The 25,430-nt window shown below is 44.1% G+C and overlaps 1 protein-coding gene across 4 annotated transcripts in view; it reads left to right on the top strand.

Moving 5' to 3' along the window:
• The window catches only part of COL16A1 (collagen type XVI alpha 1 chain), a 345,470-nt gene that overhangs the window by 25,193 nt on the left and 294,847 nt on the right, over positions 1-25,430 (top strand). For all 4 annotated transcript variants that reach the window (XM_075336132.1, XM_075336133.1, XM_075336131.1 and 1 more), the window contains exon 2: positions 17,223-17,337. In XM_075336132.1, the coding sequence (XP_075192247.1) occupies positions 17,259-17,337 (79 nt within the window). In that variant the 5' untranslated portion in view covers positions 17,223-17,258. The remainder of the gene's footprint in view (positions 1-17,222; positions 17,338-25,430) is intronic.

The raw sequence follows: 25,430 nt of genomic DNA, 5'->3' as shown, positions 1-25,430 counted from the left end.
CCCTTTAACATCAGAGGAATCTGTTTACATAGTTGAAAACACAGTGTCCACCAAACACAATAGGGGATATTATAGCTCCTACAGAGCTCCCTCTCTTCAAAATAACCACTGCACATACTCATTTATTTGCTTCACTCTAAAACATAAGGATTGGTCTCTGACCATTGTGGCTAATACACATGTGCATTTCCTAAAATGACAGGTAGTGTGAGTCTAAAAGAATGCCACAGTGGCAAGTGTGAAATTTCCAAGATTTCTCATTTTTATTATTAACTAGCTGTAGTAACCGGCATTGCCCATAATAGAAACTGTCTCTCTGTCCCTGTATCTGTCTCTCTCTGTGTGTCTGTTTGTCTCTTTCTCTCTGTCTCTGTGTGTCTGTCTCTCTGTGTCTGTCTCTTTCTCTGTCTGTCTCTATCTGTGTGTTTGTTTCTTTCCATGTCTGTCTCTGTATCTCTTTGTCTGTCTCTCTCTATCTGTCTGTCTGTCTTTCCCTGTCTGTCTGTCTGTGTCTGTCTGTCGATTTCTGTCTGTCTCTATCAATGTCTGTCTCTGTCTGTCTATCTCTCTGTCTGTCTCTGTATCAGGCTCTCTCTATCGCTTTGTCTGTCTATCTCTGTGTCTGTCTCTGTGTGTCTGTCTCTGTGTGTCTGTCTGTCTCTTTCCCTGTCTGTCTCTGTGTTCCTGTCTCTTTCCCTGCCTGTCTCTCTATTTCTCTATCTCTCTGTCTGTCTTGGTTAGTCTCACTCTCTCTCTCTGTCTCTCTGTTTCTTTCCCTGTCTGTCTCTTTTCCTGTCTGTCTCTCTCTCTCTGTCTCTTTGTCTCTTTCCCTGTCTCTTTACCTGTCTGTCTCTGTCTGTCTTCTTCTGTTCTTCTTTGTCTGTTTGTCTTTTTCCCTGTCTTCCTCTGTCTGTCTGTCTCTTTTCCTGTCCGCCTTTGTCTGTCTCTCTCCATGTCTGTTTACAATTTACGTGATTGTAAATGCGACGGTGCAGATTCCTTTAGCAGACGTACACACATACACTCAGCTTCATATATTAGTTACATATATATGACATGGAAAAAATTGCCAAAATGAAAAAAATACATTTAGCACAAAAATACTATTTAAACACCCCAGATTCAATGGGACTGTCCCGACTTCCTCTCATTGTCTTTGATGGTCTCACAGCTGCCCCTCCTATGGGATGGGGCCAGCATCTTTCTGCATGCACATAAATTAAATAAAAAACTCTTCCGTGTTCTCAAGGATCAAACTCAAGACCTCCATGTTCATATGCAGCTAATCTAGCAATGAGCTTCAGCCCACATTGAAGAACACTGGAGAATTTGGTGAACTTAAGCTGATTGCAGGCAGTAAACCCAGATGAAGATTATTCAGGTATGTAGATATACATATGTGGTCTATAGGTGAAGAAAAAACAGATATTTTTGTTCCTATATAACTGCTAAAAATGCTGAAAAACAATTATGGAATTTTTTTTTCTTTCTGCATTTTCCCTCTGGGATTTGAACAGACAACTTTCACATTGTAGGGAATAGCTAAATCATATGAGCCACAAGCTCTGGTGATGTCATATGTAGAATTTTGTAATCTTGAAGCTGCATTTCAGGCTCTGAATTCACAAGCAGATAATACAGGTACATAGAGATACATTGTACTGTACATATCAGTGTATTTCTATGTCCCTGTGTTCTGGTGGGAGAATAAAAGAGGAGGGGTTTTTTTCCTACAAAATAGTTAAAAACTAATAAAAATCAATTACAATAATTACATTTTTAATTCACTTTTTTAAAAAAAATTAAAAATAATAAACATCACAAATCAGCAAAAAAGCGATCAAATTATTTCTGGTGATCGGTAAATGATTGTATTAAATCCATAAAAAAATAATAAAAATATAACATTGAGGCCAAGATCACATGCAGAGGCTGCATTGTTTCTACTGTTTTTTCTGTTTCCGAACAAAAAGCTTCATGGTTATTACCTTAAGGTCTCGTATAGGTCACACTAGGAAGGGTATACATTGACCCTCCAGTGTGGCCACGAGACAGCACACTCCAAATAGCATATAATAATCAAGCGCACAAGGAGTTTTAGTGCAAATATAGAAAATGTATTTCAATCTCAATAAATAACAGGAATAGAATAAAGGACGTATCAAGCGCAAGGTTAGGGAATTAAACACCTAGGTCCCGTACAGCACAGTATATCAGCATTTATAACGAATTAATATAGTGGGACTCAAATTTAAAAAGGCCAAACAGAGTCACAAAGCATTTTGTAAGCTTAGGCAAGACACAAGGGGTATTCTATATCTGATATGCACTTATATAATAAAGGCTATATATATAGTATAACATAGTATACAAGGAGTCAGTAATAATCACAGAAGCCTATATCAAAAAAGTGTAAGTTTAAATAGAGTGCTTGCCTGCTCACAGCGGTGGTGCAGGGGAGCCAGGTCAGAGAAGAAACTCTCCATCTGGGTCCCATGAACCCCAGCTATGCAGAAATTCAAGAGTATGGGACTTTACTAAAAAGAGCCCACATGAAGTAACAAACATCTATCATAATGGAAAAGGTAATGCGTTTGCAGATAATCCACTCGAAAGGAAGCCCTTGAGACAAGTAAAAGTAAGCAGTATATAATATATATTAAGAAGTCTCTGCAGCAGTCCTTATACAGAGGGGGTTGTAGATAGAAGTGAAGCGCTTACCAAATCAATAGAGTGGTGTGGGGGAACCTGGCCAGAGGGGACCTCTGACGGCCGTTTCGCGGTATACTACCGCTTCTTCCGGGAAGAGTAATTGCACTTACTCCTCCCGGAAGAAGCGGTAGTATACCACGAAATGGCCGTCGGAGGTCCCCTCTGGCCAGGTTCCCCTACACCACTCTATTGATTTGGTAAGCGCTTCACTTCTATCTATAACCCCCCTCTGTATAAGGACTGCTGCACAGACTTCTTAATATATATTATATACTGCTTACTTTTACTTGTCTCAAGGGCTTCCTTTCGAGTGGATTATCTGCAAATGCATTACCTTTTCCATTATGAAAGATGTTTGTTACTTCATGTGGGCTCTTTTTAGTAAAGTCCCATACTCTTGAATTTCCGCATAGCTGGGGTTCATGGACCCAGATGGAGAATTTCTTCTCTGACCTGGCTCCCCTGCACCACCGCTGTGAGCAGGCAAGCACTCTATTTAAACTTACACTTTTTTGATATAGGCTTCTGTGATTATTACTGACTCCTTGTATACTATGTTATACTATATATATAGCCTTTATTATATAAGTGCATATCAGATATAGAATACCCCTTGTGTCTTGCCTAAGCTTACAAAATGCTTTGTGACTCTGTTTGGCCTTTTTAAATTTGAGTCCCACTATATTAATTCGTTATAAATGCTGATATACTGTGGTGTACGGGACCTAGGTGTTTAATTCCCTAACCTTGCGCTTGATACGTCCTTTATTCTATTCCTGTTATTTATTGAGATTGAAATACATTTTCTATATTTGCACTAAAACTCCTTGTGCTCTTGTTTATTATATGTTTTTTCTGTATGTTTTATGCAGGTGTCCACAGCACACAACAACATAACAATCTTCCCTGATTATTCAATGTTTTCTCCGTTTCTTTTATGCGTTTTTCCCCTTATTTGATGCATTTTTGGTGCAGGTGTGAATATGGGTTTTTAATTCTTTTTCAATAGTACAGAAAAGCTTTGATTCTGCATTTAAAAAATGAAACAACACTTTTTTTTTTACTTGCTTTTTTTTTAGGCTCAATATAGAATTTTTTGGAGGAAAAAAACACCAAAACTGTAGAGTTCAGCAGCTGGCAGAGATTTCATGAAATCATAGCCATTTTGTTCATGTTCACATGTAGCGTAAATGCTGCATTTTTTCTGCACAGAAATTCTGCTGTGTTTAACTGTACAAGTAAAGTGGATGTGATTTCATGGAAAGATGCCACTGAACTCTGCGGTTATATCTGTAATCCCAACTGTCCTGGATACAGCGGGACATTCCCAGTCTATGGCATCTGCTGAATGTCCTTAACTGCCACCACCCTTCTGATATCTCCTCCTGCCAGGGTAGAAAGAAATGGCAAATGGGTGTAGTTTGCGGTGTGGCTGGACACATGGTAAAAATTTCCATGGCACAAGGACACACCACATGCTTTGTCCCTCTTTCTGTTCTTCAAAAGTTGGGAAGTATGTTGCACATAGAACAAGCAATTGGATTATTGGGGATTCAAGTCCTCTAAGGAGACTAATAGATAAGGTAAAAAGCAAATAAAAAAGGTTGAAAGAAGAAACATAAATGTTTGATTAGCCCCCTTTTTCCCTGATTAAAAATAAGTATTAAACCGCCCCCCATATATGCTATTACCATATCCATAAAAGTCTGATCTACGAAAATATGAACTTAGATAACCCAATCAATAAACACCGTAAACAGATAAAAATGAAAACAAAAAAATTGTGTTTATTTTTTTGTTTGCTGCAACACTACAAAAAAATGCTTCAAGAAGCAACCAAAATGTAATATCTATTCCAAAATGGTATTAATAAAACATTTTTTTGACACACAAAAAACATTTTTGACACTCAATAAGAATATGTTATGTGTCTAGGAAAATTACAAATGGTTTTTTTTTCACCACTACAATAATAAGAAAAAAAAAATAGACAAAATTAGTATTGCCGTAATCGTAGTGATGAAGAGAATGGTGCCAGTTCACTTTTACCACACAGTGTACGCCGTAAAAGAATTCCCCTAAAAAAATGTCAGAATGGTGGGGAGTTTTTTGTATTTTCTTCTCACTCGGAATGTGTTTCCTGTTTTTCAGCACATTATGTGGTAAAATGAATGGTGTTAGTCAAATTACATTATTCAAAGTACAACTTGTCCCTAAAAAAAACAAACCTATGTGAAAAAGAAAAATGTTTGAAGAACGGGAAGAAAAAACGAAAAAACAAAATGGAAATTGGCGGTCAGAGAAAAAGAACGAGAGAATCAAGTTCTGACGGTATTTTGGCTTTGCCACATTTGTGCCAATGAGATCCTGCAGAAGACTATCACATCTGTAAGGATAGACCTATAAGGTTTCCTGAAAGGACACAAGGTCCAACTACGTAATACAGAACCAAAGATAATGTATCCCACCATTGGTGACCTCCTGGAGCTGGGTATTTTACTCTATCTGCCCCGGGGTGGCTTATTCCATACTAGCCACCCTCACTACAGCCAGTTTGTCTCATACAGTGGTTGTTATTGGCTGTAATAAAGTTTTCACTTTTATATCATATTAAATGGTCCTCTAATTTTTGCTCTCCTCTTGGTGTGACAATGGTAGCATAGCATTATTTGGGGTATCTCTTCTTTGGCTTTATACCAGATCTGTAAGTGTCTGTGGTGTGAATTAGTGACGTAAAATAAAAATCACACTTTGATCAGTGTTTATAGTACAATGCAAATTAAATTTGGCATACTACCCATATCAGTAAAAACAATTAAAAAGAAGAGCTTTTTTTCATGCCCGTAATAAGCAATCACAATTCAGTTGTTATTCAGTATTGTGCTCTTGAAAAATGAAAGCTACTCTGTGATTGGTCGGTATGGGTAAAAAAGTCAGTTTCCCTTTATGCAGTTTTCATAAATCAGCCCCTATATTTCTTCTTTGAGGTTTTATTCTATTATACAGTGTTAATAAGTGGAATGTTGCCACATGTACAATGCTTGTTGTGTGATTAGTGATGAGCGAGCACTACTATGCTTCGGTGTTCGGTAACAAGCAGGTCAGAAGCTCGGATGGGCTCGACTCGTGTACCCAGTATAATGTAAGTCAATGGGGAACGTGAGTATTTTTCTGTAACATTTTCCATAAAAATGCTCCATTATACTCAGTAAAAGAAGTTTCACTTATGCATCTCATTAGCTGCAAAGTTGATCTGCTCGAATTGTCCCAGGCTCTAAGTACAACATAGCTTCTTATGGCTTCTTATGGCTGCTGAGCACAACATGGCTGGTCAGTGCAACATGGATGACCATTCTCTTACACAGTCAAGCTCCTCCGAGCTTCCAACCTGCTCATTATGAGTACCAAGCACCAAAGCATGGTAGTGCCCGCTCATCACTAGTAGTAACTATCAATCATGTACTGCAGACAAATGTGACATAATGCTAATTCACAGAATATTACTATTCTATTGTAAGTGAGTTTCTTTGTTCTATTATGTTTTGCATGCGAATAATCATGAACAATTTTACATGGCTACATGTGTCTTCAATAATGAAGGTACTGTGGTCGCATAACTCCATTATAGCTGTAATCAAGTGAGCAGGTCAAGTGGCTGATACATGACCTCAGTATGGTGGCAGATAGGGATGTGGGGATTATTATTAATAAGGGTATATCAATTAGAGACCTTATTTTGATAATGGACAAATAAATAAAAAATAGTTATACTAAGTAGTCAGAATGTTTAATGGGTTGTCTATTACTGGTGAACCCCCGCTTAATCAATTCAGGACCCCAAATTTAAAAAAAATCTATACTTTCCTCCTGAAGTGGCGCCATTCTAGCAATGTCAGGGTCACTGTTCCTGGTGGTGGCGTGACATTGTTCTGTCACATGCAGGCTGCAGTCGCTCATCGGCTGCAGGCTTCACTATTTCCTCTGAGCGGACATCTGCTGCTATGGAACTATGAGCTGCAGCCCATAATCAGCCACTCACTGTCCGCAGCCTGCACCTAACACATCCCAACAGGCCACATCACTCTACAGAAATATTGGTGCTGAAATTGCGGGAACAATGGCACAGCAAGGGGTGAGTATGCAAATAATTGTGCTACTGTTGATGGTTAGAAGATTTAGTGGCCATGTTGAGTTTTTTTTAAGAGTTTTCATGTGTTTTATGCAAATTAAAAGTTGCTTTTTACGGTACCAGCAAAATGTACGAGATTCCACTGAAATGGCAAATTGCTGCGTTTTGAAAAATGCAGCATGTCGATTCTTCTAGTGTTTTTCACCATCGAAAGCAATGAGAAAGTGCAAAAATGCTGCAAAATCGCAACATCTGTGTTTTTGCTGCTTTTGTGGTGAATAAAACTAACGTTATTTAAATGTAGTGTAGACAAATGACAAACCAAAAGCACAACAAAAACGAAGTAAAACCAGCTTTTTGGAAGCACCGTTTGAGAGCAGGATTTGGCTGTAGCAAAACAATCAATCAATTGCGTCATTTTTTTACACCATTTACCGATCCCCATAAATAATCTGATCACTGTGTTATGCAGGTCATTACGATTACAGGGACACTAAATATGTCCATGTTATTTGCTGATTTGTGATGTTTATTATTTTATAAAAAAGCGCAATCAAAATTACATTATTGTAATTTTGTTATTATTTTTAGTGATTTTATTAGAAGAAAAAAAAATCCTCTCCCTCTAGAACAGGGGTGGGCAATTAATTTTCCCATGGGGCCGCATGAGAAATTGGGATGGTTTTAGACGGCCGGACTAATATAATTAACTCAGTTTTACCCAATACTGTATATAGTATATTTACTATCCCTTCATAAACAAACAGTAAGTTACGGACTGTGTGACCCCTCGTGACCCTGCATGCACACACACAGACATGTCCGTTTTTTTCTCTGGCAGCACGGGTGTCACACGGATCGTACACTGATGTGATCTGTGTGACAAGTACCAGAGAAAACACGGGTCTTTTTAATAAAAATATTTTCTATATTTACCTCTCTCCAGCGCTGCTGTCTCTGGCTCTGCTGCATCCCGCTCCTTATCGCCGGTAATTATACTCACTGAATATTCACTGCAGTGAGCAGCTGGAAGCAGGGACAACGCTGGGGATCGCATTGCTGGGTGAGTATACAGGTGTGTGTGTGTGTGTGTTGAGAACCTGGAAGCCGGAGCATCTTGGGGACTTGTCACAGTTCCCAATGAACTCTGATGAACCCGTGAAGCTGTAGCGTGGGTGTCGCAGGGGGGTGATCAGAGTACATTGGGAACTCCGATGACCTCCTGGAGGTCACTGTGCTTGCAGAATACTCACCTGTCCCTGCGGTGATGTCCTCAACAGTGCTGTGCCCGGCGCTGTCACCGCGATGCTCCGGCTTCCAGGTCCTGAGTTCGGTGAATAATCGATGAATGAGTGGGGGTCAGGAGCGGGAGACAGCAGAGCCGAAGAAAACAGGTAAATATGGAAAATCTTGTTATTTCACAGACTCGTGTTTTCTCCGGTACCTGTCACATTTATGCAAACAGGTACCGGAGAAACGCAATCAGGCCCTGTAATGGCGGCACGCCGCTGCAGGGGGCAGGGAGGGAGCGCGTGGTACCCGATGTAACTCCAGTACCATTCGCAGTTACGGGCTTTTCTCTGCACTGATTTAGGTACCAGACCCGCTCTAGTTATGTTTGAGCTCCACACGGAGCCAATGCCGGGAGCACCACAATCAAGTGTCTGCTCTCAACAGCAGGGGTGGACACTGACAGCTTGGGGCCCCTGTGCAAGATATTGTATCTAGCCCCCCCCTTCTATGGCGACAAAGCTGCATATAGTATAAATATTCACACACACATATTATATATATATATATATATATATATACATATATATATACTGTACACATATATACATATACATACGTATACACACACACACACACACACACATACAATATATACACAAACAATCCCCATATACTACATCACTACATCCCTATATATTACACCTGTAATAGACATTACTACATCCCTATATACTACACCTGTAATGTACATCACTACACTCCTATATACTACACCTGTAATATTCATCACTACATCCCTATACATTACACCTGTAATATACATCAATACATCCCTATACACTACACCTGTAATTTACATCACTACATCCCTATACACTACACCTGTAATATACATCACTACATCCCCATATACATCACTAGACCCCTATATACTACACCTGTAAAACTATATTCCCATATAGTACATTACTACACCCAAATATTAGTCACCAGTTACCCCCCCTCCCCCCATTGTCCCCTCTGGTTACTAGTCACCCCTCACCTCTCCCTCCTCAGGCACCTCCGTATGGGCCCCTGCCGAGATGCTTCTTCTCTTGTACGGGCCCCCGCCGCTGCTTCTCTCCGTACGGGCCCCGGCTGCTGCAGCTTCTTCTCCTGCCGGGCGGGAACTTTTCAAATAACACACACGCGCGCAGTACTGACGACATCAGGGCGCGCGTGTGTGTCACAGAGAAAGGTACCGGGCAGGGAACAGAGGACAGATTCCTGTGTTCCGCTGCCTAGACTGTGCGGTGCTGCAGGATCGCTCTTTGCCCGGCACGCAGCGTGTGATGAGGGCAATCTGACCACGGGCCTCCCGGAGCCTGGAGCTCCAGACAACAGGTCAGATTGCCCTCATCCCTGATCGGCCAGCAAGGACGCCCTGAGCCAGGCGGGCCGGTCACAGAGAGTAGGCAGGTCGGATGTGGCCCGCGGGCCGCCCTTGCCTAGGTCTGCACTAGAACATAGGACATAGAGATACTGCTCTGTACAATGGAGCTCTGTGTCCTGTGTAATCTGCTATATTGTAGGTTCATGTATATAAAATCCTCCCTTTGAGGTCAGCCCATTTTTTATATATGTATTTTTTTCTCATTTCTTTTTAGTAATTTTATGGGAACAAATGAATCTGACTCTTTCCTTCACCTACACAGAGATGCAGTATCTATCTATCTATCTATCTATCTATCTATCTATTTATCTATCTATCTTCTATCTAGTATGTATCTATATCTATCTCTTACCTATTATCTATCTATATCTATCTGTCTCTATCTATCTATCTATCTATCATGAATCTATCTATTATGCATCTATCTATCTATCAAGTATCTATCTATCTATCTAGTTTCTATATCTATCTATCTATCTAGTTTCTATATCTATCTATCTATCTATTATCTATCTCTATTGTCTATCTATCTATCTCTATCTATATCTATTCTCTATCATGTATCTATCTATCTATCTATCTATCATGAATCTATCTATCTATTTATCATGTATCTAACTATCTATCATGTATCTATCTATCTATCTATCATGTAACTATCTATTTAGAATCTATATCTATTATCTATCTATCATGTATCTATCTATATCTATCTATCTCTATCTCTCATGTATATATTTACAGTATCTATCTATCATGTATCTATCTTGTATCTATCTAGCTAAATAATCTGCTTCTGTTTTTTCTGCCTGCAATGAAGGTCACACTTACCAAATCTTCCTATACGTTTCATTAGAGCCAGTGACTCAATGGAAGAGCTGCTGCCTATGGACAATGAGTTCATGAGTTTGAGTCCTGGCAACCAAGAGCAGATGAAAATTTAATTTATGCACTGAACTGAGTTAATTTATTCACTGCACTGAGGAGAGGAACCAGAGCAACAGGGACTGCGGAAGAGAGCCCTTAAATCTGGGACGGTTGTGTCGCGGGCGGGGGCGCAGACCACAGCATGGGGGGCTACTCGAGACGCTCGGATCCGGGGTCGTGGCTGTGGCTCAAGTGGCAACCGCATCCGGGGCTCGTGCAGCAGCCCGTCGCCCACAACGCAATAAAGGGGTTATTTACAGGGGAAAGTTTGTCAGTGACGCCACCCGTGGGTTGCGGTGATAGTTGGTGACAACGCCGCTGGCCTGATATGGGGCACCCGGGGCTGATGGAGCGGGGAAGCAGGATGGTATCCCCTCCACGGGTAGGGGAGGTTTTGTCTCGGGGGCTCAGGTGTAGGTGGAGTGGAATGCTGGGACACAGTCTGCAGGCTGGACCAGATGATACCGGTGTACTCACTGTTTTTTAATAAATCACACAGAGTCCAGATAGTAAACCAAGTGCCGGATACTGGTAGCCTCCAGAGGGGTGTGCTCGGGTCTCGCACACCGGTGAACAGAACAGGGGCCCTTCCTCCTGCACTCTAGTTTGGTGTCTCGTGTGTTGACTAGTCCGCATGAAACAGGAAAAGTCCACTCCCGGTGTCTTTGCTGTGGAAGCTGAGGCCCGCGAGATCTGACCCTTGGGATTTTTGCAGGCACTTTCAGACGCCATATCCCCCGCGTTGGGCTTCCGTCTCACTCTATCTCGGCTGCAGGTGGGACAAGACTTGTCCCTGGCTAATTGACAAGGGGCTTGCAGCTATCCTCGCCTTGGGGTCCAGGTACCTCGACTGTGCACGGCCTCCGGATTGGATTCCCGCTGTCGGCACCGGCGGGCTACAACCCTGCCCCGGTCCACTTAAGGTCTCCCGCGACAGGATATCCATCGCCTGTGGCCCTGCTCTGCTGTCTGCCACCTAGTCAGCTTAGGTAGTCTGGTAGTCCGGGAGCTACAACCCCCGACTACCACTTCACTCCTCTCACTTCCACTGTCAGCACTAGAGTGCCTGTCTCCACTGTACTGATGTGTTCCCTCCCCTCCTTCCATGACACCTCAGGACCCCTACCTAGGTGGGCGTCACCATCTGCCTGCCCTCGCCCGCTGGTGTGTCCCTATTGTACTGGGGGGTGACTAGGCTTTTGTGGCTGATGTATGTACCTGTGTGTGGGGTTGTGTTGGTAGGACAAGGAGGAGAGAGTTCTGCATCTGGAAGATGGATGCAGTCTCCTGTGACAACCTGATTTTTTCAGGGCGTCACAGTTGTGAGGTATGGAATTGGTTGAGTCTAGTGCACACTACCTTCTGACTTGCGACCCTTCTCTCCAAAGAGCCAGAACTGATCACTCAGTATGGGTGATCCGCTTCTGGTTACCAGGTAAACTGCCACCAGTTTCTTAATTTAATTATATGCTTGGTCCGTATGAGAGTATATTGGGCCAGACATCTGCCCTGCGTAGCTAAGGATGACTAGGAGATGGACTAACTGGGGTCATTTGATCGAGATACAAGATTGCTCTAATTAATCTACATATTTAATTTGCTATATGTGCAGCACTACACATAAGAAATCTACAATATATACTGTAGATAAGTTTGCAATACAGGTGATAATATACAATCAGGTTACAAGCAAAGACTTACAGTGTCTATTTAAAAGGGCTTAATGATGGAGCTGGCTGGATACTATGTTCTTCAGATACTTGGGGGTCTGATGGTCTCGGACAGCCCTTCCCAGCTTAAGCAACAGTAGTTAAAAACAACTACTACACATTACTTGGGTGAGGGGGGTCAAGTTTTCTGTATTCACCAGGGTCAAGCCTGCCATTGTGTGTCCTCACATGGAGTGATTTAAGGTGAGATCACACCTTGATGAAGCAGTGCAACCTGGTAATATTTGCAACAGTTATGACACCTCCCCCTTTTTGACTGTGCTACTGAGGCAGGACCTGTTGGAACTCCTCCAGGGGCAGCTGCACAGTCTCCCTATGCCAGGACAAGCCATCAGTGTTGCCATGTCTGGTGCTGCTCTTGTGACGAACGGGAAAGTCATACTGCTTGAGTTCGGTGCTATAGTGTAGCAACCTCCCATCGGTCGCAGACATGGTGTCCAACCACTTGAGAGGGTTGTGGTCTGTCATCACGGTGAAGGGGTATTCAAACAAGTAGGACCACAGACCCTGCAGGGCCCAAACAACTGCAAGGCATTCCTTCTCCATTGTGGAGTAGGCCACTTCCCTCAGCAGAAGCTTCCAGCTAAGGTACAACACGGGATGCTAATGATCCCCCAAGTCAAACTGGCTCAGCACATCACTGGGGCCAAACTCTCTGGCATCGGTCTGTACTAAAAACAGCCACGTGAAGTCGACTGCCTGTAGTACAAGGGAGCTGGTCAGGGTGACCTTTCACCCACGAAAGGCCACCTCACAGTCATCTGTCCCCTTTCTGGTGAGGTCTGCAAAAGGTTTTGCAAGGCTGATATAGTTTGGTACGAATCACCTATAGTACTCTGTGGTGCCAAAGAAGGGCATCACCTGATTCTTGGTCCTGGAGGAGGGCCAGAACACCATGACGTCCACTTTCCCAGATTCTGGCTTCCGAGTATATCACCTACCCAGTGCCCCAGGTAGTGGACCTCACTCATGTGCTGTTGGCAATTTCCTGACTTGATGGTGAAGCCTGCTTGCCAGATCCTCCTGAGCACCTGCTGTAGATGCTCATGGTGATCCTCCCAGGTGAGACTGAAGACAGCAATGTCACCAAAGTACACCACCGCGTACCCCTTCAGTCACTGGAGCAGGCAGTTGATCATCCACTGGAAGGTGGAAGGAGCATTATTTATGACTGTAGATTGGTACAGTCCAAAGGAGGTCATAAAGGTGGATCTCACCTGAGCCTTGGGGCATAGTAGATGAGGGAGATACCACTCCCAATTGGGCCCATGGGACTCAATCAACATCCTGAGCATCTGTTTCAGAGTTCTACTGAATCATTCATACAGGCTATTGGTATGTGGGTGATATGGGTTGGTCACCAGATGTTGCACCTGTGTTTGCTTACAGAGTGATTCCATCAGTTGCAACATGAACTGGATCCCCCAATCAGTGAGCATTGAGGAGAAAATTTCTAGCACGGCAGTCGCCAACTTATCCGCCCAAGTGGGAGAAAAGGCTACCGCCTTCTTGTACTGTAGTCTACTACCAGCAGTACATAGCATTTCCCAAAACTGCTGGGAATGGCCACAGGCCTAACGACATCCACAGCAACCTGCTGTAAAGGCTAATCAAGGATGGACAGAGGTACCAGTGGGGCCTTGACTGCCCCAACAACTTCACTACCCTCTGACTCATGGTGCATGAACAACAGTACGCAGCTACACTGAGTCCCATCACCAGTATAAGTGGTGTGCTAGCCTGGCCCTGGTCTTTGTAACCCCCTAAGTGTTTGGCTATTGGAATCTCATGCTCTAACCGCAGCAATTCCTTCCAGAATGGGTAGGGCACTACTAACTGCTGAGCCACTTTTCCAGTGACCCCTTAGGGTTCGACACATGGAACAGTCTCCCAAGATCCCAAACTATTTTCATATCATGAATAGGGTTTTTCATGAAAATAGAAATAACATCATTCAGTTCATCTATAACAGTCTCTCAGCCAAGAAAATTGGCAAACTGCATCATGTGAGTGCCATGACAATTGGAAGAATACAAAATTAAGTAGTCCATCCATTCAAAAGCCAAGAGGTGGACGTCCAGGCAATATATCGGAGTCAACAAGTTGGATCATCACAAGGTCTATCGGTTCTGGAGCGAGAAACACGACAATGGAGGTGGCTTGTATGCTTTGTAACAGTGAGATCACAACCGCCCATGCAAGCGCCGTGCTATGCATGTTGTACTGTTAAGTCTGGAATGGTTGTCTGAAAAAAGGTAAAGAAGCCTTGCTTGACTTTAATGTCATCATAAAAAGCCTCATTTCGAGTTTGCCAAAAAGTGTGAAAAGTGGACAGTAGAAGATTGGAAATGGGGGATTTGGAGGGATGAGACGAAAGTCAATAGACTAAGCTCAGATGAGTAGGAATGGGTCTGGAAGAAGCAAAGGAAAAGGGGTTAACAGATCGATAAATTGAAGGAATTGTCAAGTTCGGTGGAGGAAACTTGAAGATATGGGGTTGTTTCACAGGCAAAGGTGTTGCATACTTGACCAGGATCAATCGTGGTCTCAATGCTGAGCTATATATGAGCATCCTACAAGACGATTTCCTTTGTACACTTGAGTACTATGGGTATGAAAAGGAAGTCATCGTGTTCCAGCAGGACAACAATCTGAAGCAATTTTTGAGATTCTCAAAGAAATGGTTCAATTACAATGAAGTAGAGGTGCTGAATTGGCCCCTATAGACCTCAATCCAATTGAACACTTGTGGATAGAGTTGAAGAAAAATCTGTATATATACCCAAGTAAGTCAACCAGTATGCAAAAACATTAAAAGAGACCTGGGATCAGATTTCATTTGAGACATGCTTGAATTGGATCGAGAGCATGCCCAGAAGGATTCAGGCAAGGCTGAAATCCAATGGTGGATTTACAAAATACTTTCAAATTAATAAAAATTAAACTTTAGATTTTATAGGAGCACAACAGTAACAATGTAGTGACATGACAAGAATCTGAATAACTAATCATATGCTAAATTGTTGCAAGTAAAACTTATGTATGAAATACCCAAGATGATTGTTTATAAAATGAAGGTAGTTTCGTCTCACATTCAAAGCTGTAGTGGATGGTGAGATATGGAGCCTGAAAGTTAAAACTTCAAAACATTGTTACCCTTTTGCAGTTTACAACGTGACAGATCCCCTTTAATCAGAAAAAACACAATCTCAGTATATATGACCAGCTTTACTTATTTTCAATTTTCAGTTAAAAATCCCAATACATATGTTTTTTAAAATCTTTAGATTGAATAAATGCATTTCTTATTGGGAAAACAATCTTTTTTACAAAGGTACGTTGCCCAGGCTTGAGTTTGCAAAACCAGAACAAATTAAATTAATCTAACTTTTTCTGAAGAGAATGGGGGCAGAAAGTTTCCATATGCTTTCTGTTTCTGAAATATCTGATCAAGCTCTGAACATTGCAATCATACCATTTTAGCGGATAGCATTGCATTGGCAAGAAACAGATCATTTCTAAATCTCTCCTTCATTAATGGAAATATTCAGATAGGATTATTGCACTTTTACGTGTATCCATTTCCCAGTTACAACTCATCCCAAATTTGAAAAGAATTGTTTCACTGCAATATTTGTCATGTAATGTTCTTGTCCTAAAATTTATGTACAAAAAAGGACAGATCTTTTATAATAGTCATTACTTACAGATGATATCTCTTGAAATCCTAATTCACCAGTTTTGGTGAATTTTTCCCAAAAATTAAATTCTTTGCTGCAAATAGTAAATAGTCCAATAGCTCTAAAAAAAATATGTCTACTATAATGAGCTCTCCCAGAACTCGTTTTTATCTCTTTAACAGACAGGTAGTCCTAGTAATGACAAAGTGACAAGAGGAGAAAGATTTAAATATGCAATTATCCTCTTCAAAGAGGAAAAAGACTTGAACTCGAATGCCACCTATTGGATGTAACAAATCTAAAAGATAAATTCAAAACACTTTAATGAGCCACATGACTTAGGATAAAAAGCCAAACCAGACGTTCCATTTCCAAACTAGTGTTTCTCAGGGTGTTTGCCCCTCATCAGTGCAAAGCAGGAGATCTGATTAGAATAGGTGAAAGGCCTGGGACTGTTGGTCTAAGGGCCCATTTACATGCAATGACATCGCTAACGAGATGTCGTTGGGGTCACAGAATTCATGAGGCACATCCGGCCTCGTTAACGACGTCGTTGTTTGTGACACGTACGAGCGATCGCTAACGATCAAAAATACTCACCTTATCGTTGATCGTTGACACATCGTTCATTTCCATAAAATTGTTGCTGGTTCAGGACGCAGGTTGTTTGTCGTTCCTGAGGCAGCACACATCTCTACGTGTGACACCCTGGGAACGACGAACAGCAACGTACCTGCGTCCTGCCGGCAACGAGGTGGACGTGACTTTCCTGCGGCTTATCTCCGCCCCTCCGCTTCTATTGGACACCTGCCGTGTGACGTCGCTGTGACACCGCACGAACCGCCCTCTTAGAAAAGAGGTTGTTCGCCGTCCACAGCGACGTCGCAAGGAAGGTAAGTATGTGTGACGGGTACTAGCAATATTGTGCGCCACGGGCAACGATTTGCTCATGACGCAGAAATTACGGGGGGCGGGTGCTTTCACGAGCGACATCGCTAGCAATGTCGTTGTGTGTAAAGCAGCCTTAATGAAGAAAGTTTCTAATTGTGAAGGGTATCAAGCTGGTGTAAGGAGAACAATTCACCCTTCAGGAGTCACATCAAATCTATTTGAACATCTTAAGTCATTACAAATGTTATACTAATTGGATCTCACCCCTTTATAACACCTAAAACATCTTCAAACCCTAATTCTCTGCAATTCATATAATCCAAACTTTATGATCCGTGCCCTCAAATATTCCAACTTGTTTCTTTGTTTGTATATATTAATTTCTCTCATGCATGCTAATTTTATATTTTTTCCTTTATAATGTAAAAGTCAGTGAAAATTATTTAGAAGAATATATATAATGTGGTAAACTTCTGTTTTAATTTTAGATCTGGTAGGGCTAACCAAAAGTATTGACCGCAAACATGTGGGTTTTGTGGACATCTGCAATTTACTTGACCAGCTGCATTTTGTACAGCAATGGAGGAATTCTACCTCAAACAGGTAATGTACAACTCTTTATGGTATTAGTATATCTGATTTGTCACTATAATTTTGGCTATTAGAACTTAGTTATATTTATATTTTACCTCTCTCAAGTAATGTGTTCTATGTATGTACTGAAGTTTGTTGGTGTATTCAAAACAGAACTACAGTAATCAACTGCTAGAAGCCTATAACTCTCACGCAGCTCTTTTCACATTTGTTGTATGCTGCATTATTCTATTTAGAAGAAACACAGAAACATGATCACATAAGTCAATAGTGAAAAAAGGATCAGAACATATCTATTCTTAATAGACCTGTAATATCAATGATGAATTTAACTGTTTCTCCCAAACAGTTTTTTTAGACAGGCAGTTTGGAGAACAGGGAATAGAGATGGCAAACTGGATGCTCTCTTCAATAAAAGTTCCCTTACAGGTGCTGGCAAATTCATTGGACCCTTAGATTCCTTTTCCCGCCTTTTGACGACTTGTCCTAAATTGACCATTATGCCATCATGACATCTGTGGTTTTCATTACTTGTTCTGGAGAAAATGTGAGGGTGGTAGCTGTGGACTCTTTGATGTGCTTGTAACATGGTTTTCTTTTGGCTTCTCCGTGTAACTGATGTGTATGATAAGCATGTAACTAGGGTAGGTTCAAGTTGAGATTGTAACAGCTAAATGGTTTAAAGGAGTTGTGTACAAAAAGAAAATGGGTGGAAATAAGGTTTTAGTCTAAGTGCCATATAGATGGAGTCATATGTATTGAGTTTGCATTGGTACCATATTTATGTATTCATGAGCTTGATGTTGCTATTTCATTTATATACTGAACTTTTAGGTTGATACTACATTTGTGTACTGAGCTTGGTTCTGTTATTGTGTTTGTGTTCTTGTGTAGGGAATCTGCTTCTGATGTGGTAAATATGTACTGACTGAGCATGTTACTGGTGCTGTATTTAGCAAGATGGGTATGGTAGTTATGTACTGTGAATAGTTAAAAAATTATTTATGGTATTCATAGTTTCTATTATCTACACTATTTTTGCACAGATCGTGGTTCAGTATCTTAGAAGTGATCTGACTTCTTGTACAGTATATATGTATGAGCTTGGTTTTGGTAATGTATTCGTGTAATACTCGAAGTTCTGATTTTCTGTCTATATTGTGAGTTTAGTTCTGATACTATATATATACATACATATATATATATTAGTGATGAGCGAGCATGCTTGTCACTACTCGGTACTCGCACGAGTATCGCTGTACTCGGGCTGCTCGGCGGGGACCGAGTAATCTCGCGATACTTGTGCTGTACTCGTGGTCTTCATTTCTGCATGTTGGCGCTCTTTTGAGAGCCAGCCCTCATGCAGGGATTGGCTGGCAGACCACTGCAATGCCACAGCCCTGTTAGTTGTGGAATTGCAGTGATTGGCCGGCCTGCACAGCGTGACCGAGCCTTTATATCGGCCGGCGCGCTGTGCTCTGCTCACAGCTATCCAGACAGTGAGTGCAGGGAGAGTGTCGCTGATTCAGGGAAAGCTTTGCGGCCCTTTATAGCTTTTTCAGTTGCAGGGCTGCAAACAGTGTGACCAAAAGTCCTTCTCAGGACTATTCTAGTTGTATACAGGCAGGCAGGGTATAGCCAGGTCGGAGTACAGTAGCAGAGTCCTTCTCAGGACTATTGTTGCTATATACAGGCAGGGTATAGCCAGGTCTGAATACAGGCTAGTGACCAAAAGAGTCCTTGTCAGGACTATTGTACCAGTATACAGGCAGGCAGGCAGGCAGGGTAGTGGTGACCGTATACCAGCCTTCATCATATCTGGGGCTGGTGTACACAGTGTAAAACAGTCCAGATAGTGTCTGACTTGTCTGTAATTGTCGCTCCCCAAAAAAACCTGTTAGGTTCTTATTGCGTCCGTGCTTGGTTTTTAAAACCGCACGTGTGTGCCTGTTGGTGGCAGCGTACAGGTGCACTTGTGTGCAATTTCCAGAAACTTTTATATAACGCACAAGTAGTGAATATACACGTCAGCAGTGCACAGCATTGCAAAATGTGCAAGGGCATTGGCAAGGAACAAGGAAGTGGACGTGATGGTGGTGCAGGCAGAGGCTGAGGTCGTGGGCAAGCTCTAATTTCGCCACAACAAAGGGCCACATCTAGTCGCTCGCACGTCCTGTCCCAAATTCTTGGGGACCGCAGCAGTACACCGCTCTTGAACCAAGACCAGTGTCAACAGGTTGTTAGTTGGATAGCAGATAATGCTTCCAGTCAGATTGGCACCACCACAAACACTCTGTCTTCCACACGGTCAAGTGTCAGTAGCCGTGATACTGCACCGCACATTTCTGAACCTGATCCTCCTTCCTACCACCAGGCTGAGTACACGTCCTCCTCGGACATTAATGATCCCACACTTGGACACTCGGAAGAGCTGTTCACGTTTCCATTCACACATTCTGGCCTCTCGCCAGCTCATATTGAAGTGGGTCATGAGGAGATCGTCTGTACAGATGGCCAAATATTTGAGCAGCCACGTTCTCACGAAGTTGGCAACGTGTCTCAACAAGTGGTGGACGATGATGAGACACAATTGTCAGCAAGTCAGGAGGAGGAGCAGGGTGCGGAAGAGGAAGACGACGTGGTGGATGATCCAGTAACTGACCCAACCTGGCAGGAGGATATGCAGAGCGAGGACAGCAGTGCACAGGGGGAGGGAGGCGTAGCATCACAACAGGCAGTAAGAAGCAGGGTGGTGGCCCCAGGCAGAAGTCAGGCAACCGTTCCCCGGAACAACACGACGACACAAGGTGCCTGTACAAATGTTAGGTCTTCCCGAGTCTGGCAGTTTTTTAAGTTGGATCCAGATGATTCAAAAAAGGCCATTTGCAACACCTGCCGTGCCAGCATCAGCAGGGGTACCAAAACTAGCAGCCTGACCACCACCAGCATGATCAGGCACATGTCAGCCAAGCACCCGACTTTGTGGGAAGTACAACAGAGTCGAGGAGCAGTGCTTGCTGATGTCACTGCTACGTCTTCGCTGGTTGTGCATGCGAGCCAATCCTCTGTCCATGCTGCCTGCGAACAAGCCTCCTCCACTCCTGCACCTGCAGTTGCCTACGCAGAAAGAACACCATCATCAAGCACGTCCTTGTCCCAGCGCAGCGTTCAGTTATCCATTCAGCAAACCTTTGAACGCAGGCGCAAATACACTGCCAACACCCCACATGCCACAGTTCTAAATGCTAACATTTCGCGACTGCTTGCGCTGGAAATGTTGCCTTTTAGGCTGGTGGAGACAGAAGCATTCCGTGACCTGATGGCGGCAGCTGTCCCACGTTACTCGGTCCCCAGCCGCCACTATTTCTCCCGGTGTGCCGTCCCCGCGTTGCATAACCACGTGTCACAAAACATCACACGTGCCCTGAACAACGCTGTTTCACCCAAGGTCCACCTAACCACAGACACGTGGACAAGTGCTTGTGGGCAAGGCCGCTACATCTCGTTGACGGCACACTGGGTTAATATTGTGGAAGCTGGGACCCAGTCTGAGCGAGGGACGGAACACGTCCTTCCCACACCAAGGTTTGCAGGCCCTACCTCAGTCAGTGTTTCACCCACACTCTACAGCTCCGGAATGTCATGCTCTTCAGCCTCCTCCTCCTCCTGCGCATCCTCATCCACTGTGCCCTCCACACCAGTCACAAGCTGGAAGCACTGCAGCACTGCCTCGGCGAAGCGGCAACAGGCTGTGCTGAAGCTAATCTGCATAGGTGACAAACCCCACAATGCAGAAGAGCTGTGGACAGCTCTGAAACAGCAGGCAGATCACTGGCTCACACCTCTGAACCTAAAGCCAGGAAAGGTCGTGTGTGACAATGGCCGGAACCTGGTGGCGGCTTTGAGGCGAGGCCAGCTGACACATGTTCCATGCGTGGCCCATGTGCTCAACCTCGTGGTTCAGCGGTTTATAAAGTCATACCCAGAGCTGTCTGATCTGCTGGTAAAAGTTCGCCGCCTGTCTGCACATTTTCGAAAGTCACCTACTGCTTCAGCCGGCCTTGCCGGCTTTCAGCGCCGTTTGCATCTTCCGGCTCACAGACTGGTGTGTGATGTCCCCACGCGTTGGAATTCAACTCTGCACATGTTGGTCAGGATATGTGAGCAGAAGAGGGCAGTTGTTGAGTACCTGCATCACCTAAGCCGTCGGGAAATGGGTCAAACTCCACACATAACACCTGAGGAGTGGAGATGGATGTCAGACCTATGTACCATCCTCCAAAACTTTGAGGACTCCACCAAGATGGTGAGTGGTGATGACGCCATTATTAGCGTCACCATACCGCTACTCTGCCTTCTAAAACGGTCTCTGCTGAAAAACAAACATGATGCATTGCAGGCGGAGCGCGATGAGTTGCAGCAAGAAACAGTAGTGGGTGTGGGTGATAACACACAGCCCAGCCTCGTCTCATCACAACGTGCAGTGGAGGACTATGACGAGGAGGAGGATGAAGACATGGAGCAACTCTCCGGCCAAATTGAGGATATGACATGCACACCAGTCATATCCTCGGTTCAGCGTGGCTGGCCAGAGGACAGGGTAGATGAGGAGGAGGAGGAGGAGGAGGAGGACAGCATGTTCAGTCATCTTGTTGGTCAGGCTACTGAAGTCCTGGCTGTTAAGAGTCTGGCGCACATGGCTGACTTTATGGTAAGCTGCCTGTCTCGTGACCCTCGCGTTAAGAACATCTTGGCCGACAATCATTACTGGTTGGTAACACTGTTAGACCCACGCTACAAGGAGAACTTTTTGTCTCTTATTCCCGTGGAGGAGAGGTCAACCAAAATGCAGCAGTTCCGGAAGGCCATACTCACGGAAGTAGGCAAAGCATTCCCCTCACAAAACGCTAGCGGCATAGGTCAGGAATCAGTGGACAACCGAGGCGTACAGCCGAGAGAGGCACAAGTCCAATCCGCCAGAGGTAGGGGAACAGTCTTTAAGATGTGGGACAGTTTTCTCAGCCCCTCACGTACCACAGCCCCTGAGGTGCGGGGTAGTGCCACAAGAAATCCTAAGTTTGCCCAGATGCTGAAGGAGTACCTTGCAGATCGAACAACTGTACTCCGACATTCCTCTGTGCCTTACAATTATTGGGTATCCAAGCTGGACACGTGGCATGAATTGGCTCTCTACGCCTTGGAAGTCCTGGCCTGCCCTGCTGCTAGCGTTTTGTCAGAGCGTGTTTTTAGTGCCGCAGGTGGAATCATTACAGATAAACGCACCCGCCTGTCAACTGAAAATGCTGACAGGCTGACTCTGATCAAGATGAACAAGGGTTGGATTGGGCCAGACTTCACCACACCACCAGCAAATGAGAGCGGAATTTAAAGTTTGCCATGTACCTCCACTCACCCATTGGTACACACTTCTGGACTTTGGATAATCGCTGGACTGCTCCTCCTTCTCCTCATGCGCCACCATGATGATGACCGTTACAAATTGCAATACTTAGGCCTTTGTTTCAGGTATACCCCCAGTGGTAAATTTTTTCGCCCATTCTTTGCAGAATGGACATTACAACGACAGGAGACCCGCTCCTTTGCAATGGGAACAATGTTTTGAGGCCCTCATGCACGTCTCTACCCAGGGACAACATGGAGCCTCCCAATTTTTGGCTCCCCTGCCTAAGGGCTATACTATAATACACCCACTTCCTTAAAATGGACACTTAATGTTTTGAGGCCCTCATGCACGTCTCTACCCAGGGACAATGTGGAGCCTCCCAATTTTTGGCTGCCCTGGCAAAGGGCTATACTGAAATAGACCCACTTCCTTACAATGGGCACTTCAGGTTTACAGGCCATCATGCACGTCTCTATCCAGGGACAATGTGGAGCCTCCCAATTTTTGGCTGCCCTGGCAAAGGGCTATACTGAAATAGACCCACTTCCTTACAATGGGCACTTCTGGTTTACAGGCCATCATGCACGTCTCTATCCAGGGACAATGTGGAGCCTCCCAATTTTTGGCTGCCCTGGCAAAGGGCTATACTGAAATAGACCCACTTCCTTACAATGGGCACTTCAGGTTTACAGGCCATCATGCACGTCTCTATCCAGGGACAATGTGGAGCCTCCCAATTTTTGGCTGCCCTGGCAAAGGGCTATACTGAAATAGACCCACTTCCTTACAATGGGCACTTCTGGTTTACAGGCCATCATGCACGTCTCTATCCAGGGACAATGTGGAGCCTCCCAATTTTTGGCTGCCCTGGCAAAGGGCTATACTGAAATAGACCCACTTCCTTACAATGGGCACTTCTGGTTTACAGGCCATCATGCACGTCTCTATCCAGGGACAATGTGGAGCCTCCCAATTTTTGGCTGCCCTGGCAAAGGGCAATACTGAAATAGACCCACTTCCTTACAATGGGCACTTCAGGTTTACAGGCCATCATGCACGTCTCTATCCAGGGACAATGTGGAGCCTCCCAATTTTTGGCTGCCCTGGCAAAGGGCTATACTGAAATAGACCCACTTCCTTACAATGGGCACTTCAGGTTTACAGGCCATCATGCACGTCTCTATCCAGGGACAATGTGGAGCCTCCCAATTTTTGGCTGCCCTGCCTAAGGGCTATACTATATAATACACCCACTTCCTGACAATGGACACTTAATGTTTTGAGGCCCTCATGCACGTCTCTATCCAGGGACAACGTGGAGCCTCCCAATTTTTGGCTGCCCTGCCTAAGGGCTATACTACAATAGACCCACTTCCTTACAATGGGCACTTCAGGTTTACAGGCCCTCATGCACGTCTCTATCCAGGGACAATGTGGAGCCTCCCAATTTTTGGCTGCTTTGGCAAAGGGCTATACTGAAATAGACCCACTTCCTTACAATGGGCACTTCAGGTTTACAGGCCATCATGCACGTCTCTATCCAGGGACAATGTGGAGCCTCCCAATTTTTGGCTGCCCTGGCAAAGGGCTATACTGAAATAGACCCACTTCCTTACAATGGGCACTTCAGGTTTACAGGCCATCATGCACGTCTCTATCCAGGGACAATGTGGAGCCTCCCAATTTTTGGCTGCCCTGGCAAAGGGCTATACTGAAATAGACCCACTTCCTTACAATGGGCACTTCTGGTTTACAGGCCATCATGCACGTCTCTATCCAGGGACAATGTGGAGCCTCCCAATTTTTGGCTGCCCTGGCAAAGGGCTATACTGAAATAGACCCACTTCCTTACAATGGGCACTTCAGGTTTACAGGCCATCATGCACGTCTCTATCCAGGGACAATGTGGAGCCTCCCAATTTTTGGCTGCCCTGGCAAAGGGCTATACTGAAATAGACCCACTTCCTTACAATGGGCACTTCTGGTTTACAGGCCATCATGCACGTCTCTATCCAGGGACAATGTGGAGCCTCCCAATTTTTGGCTGCCCTGGCAAAGGGCTATACTGAAATAGACCCACTTCCTTACAATGGGCACTTCTGGTTTACAGGCCATCATGCACGTCTCTATCCAGGGACAATGTGGAGCCTCCCAATTTTTGGCTGCCCTGGCAAAGGGCAATACTGAAATAGACCCACTTCCTTACAATGGGCACTTCAGGTTTACAGGCCATCATGCACGTCTCTATCCAGGGACAATGTGGAGCCTCCCAATTTTTGGCTGCCCTGGCAAAGGGCTATACTGAAATAGACCCACTTCCTTACAATGGGCACTTCAGGTTTACAGGCCATCATGCACGTCTCTATCCAGGGACAATGTGGAGCCTCCCAATTTTTGGCTGCCCTGCCTAAGGGCTATACTATATAATACACCCACTTCCTGACAATGGACACTTAATGTTTTGAGGCCCTCATGCACGTCTCTATCCAGGGACAACGTGGAGCCTCCCAATTTTTGGCTGCCCTGCCTAAGGGCTATACTACAATAGACCCACTTCCTTACAATGGGCACTTCAGGTTTACAGGCCCTCATGCACGTCTCTATCCAGGGACAATGTGGAGCCTCCCAATTTTTGGCTGCTTTGGCAAAGGGCTATACTGAAATAGACCCACTTCCTTACAATGGGCACTTCAGGTTT

This window comes from Anomaloglossus baeobatrachus, chromosome 2, assembly GCF_048569485.1.
Source record: "Anomaloglossus baeobatrachus isolate aAnoBae1 chromosome 2, aAnoBae1.hap1, whole genome shotgun sequence".
In the NCBI taxonomy this organism is placed as follows: Eukaryota; Metazoa; Chordata; class Amphibia; order Anura; family Aromobatidae; genus Anomaloglossus; species Anomaloglossus baeobatrachus.
Note: the sequence above shows the minus strand (reverse complement) of the source record. Positions and strands in the feature narration are given on the sequence as shown.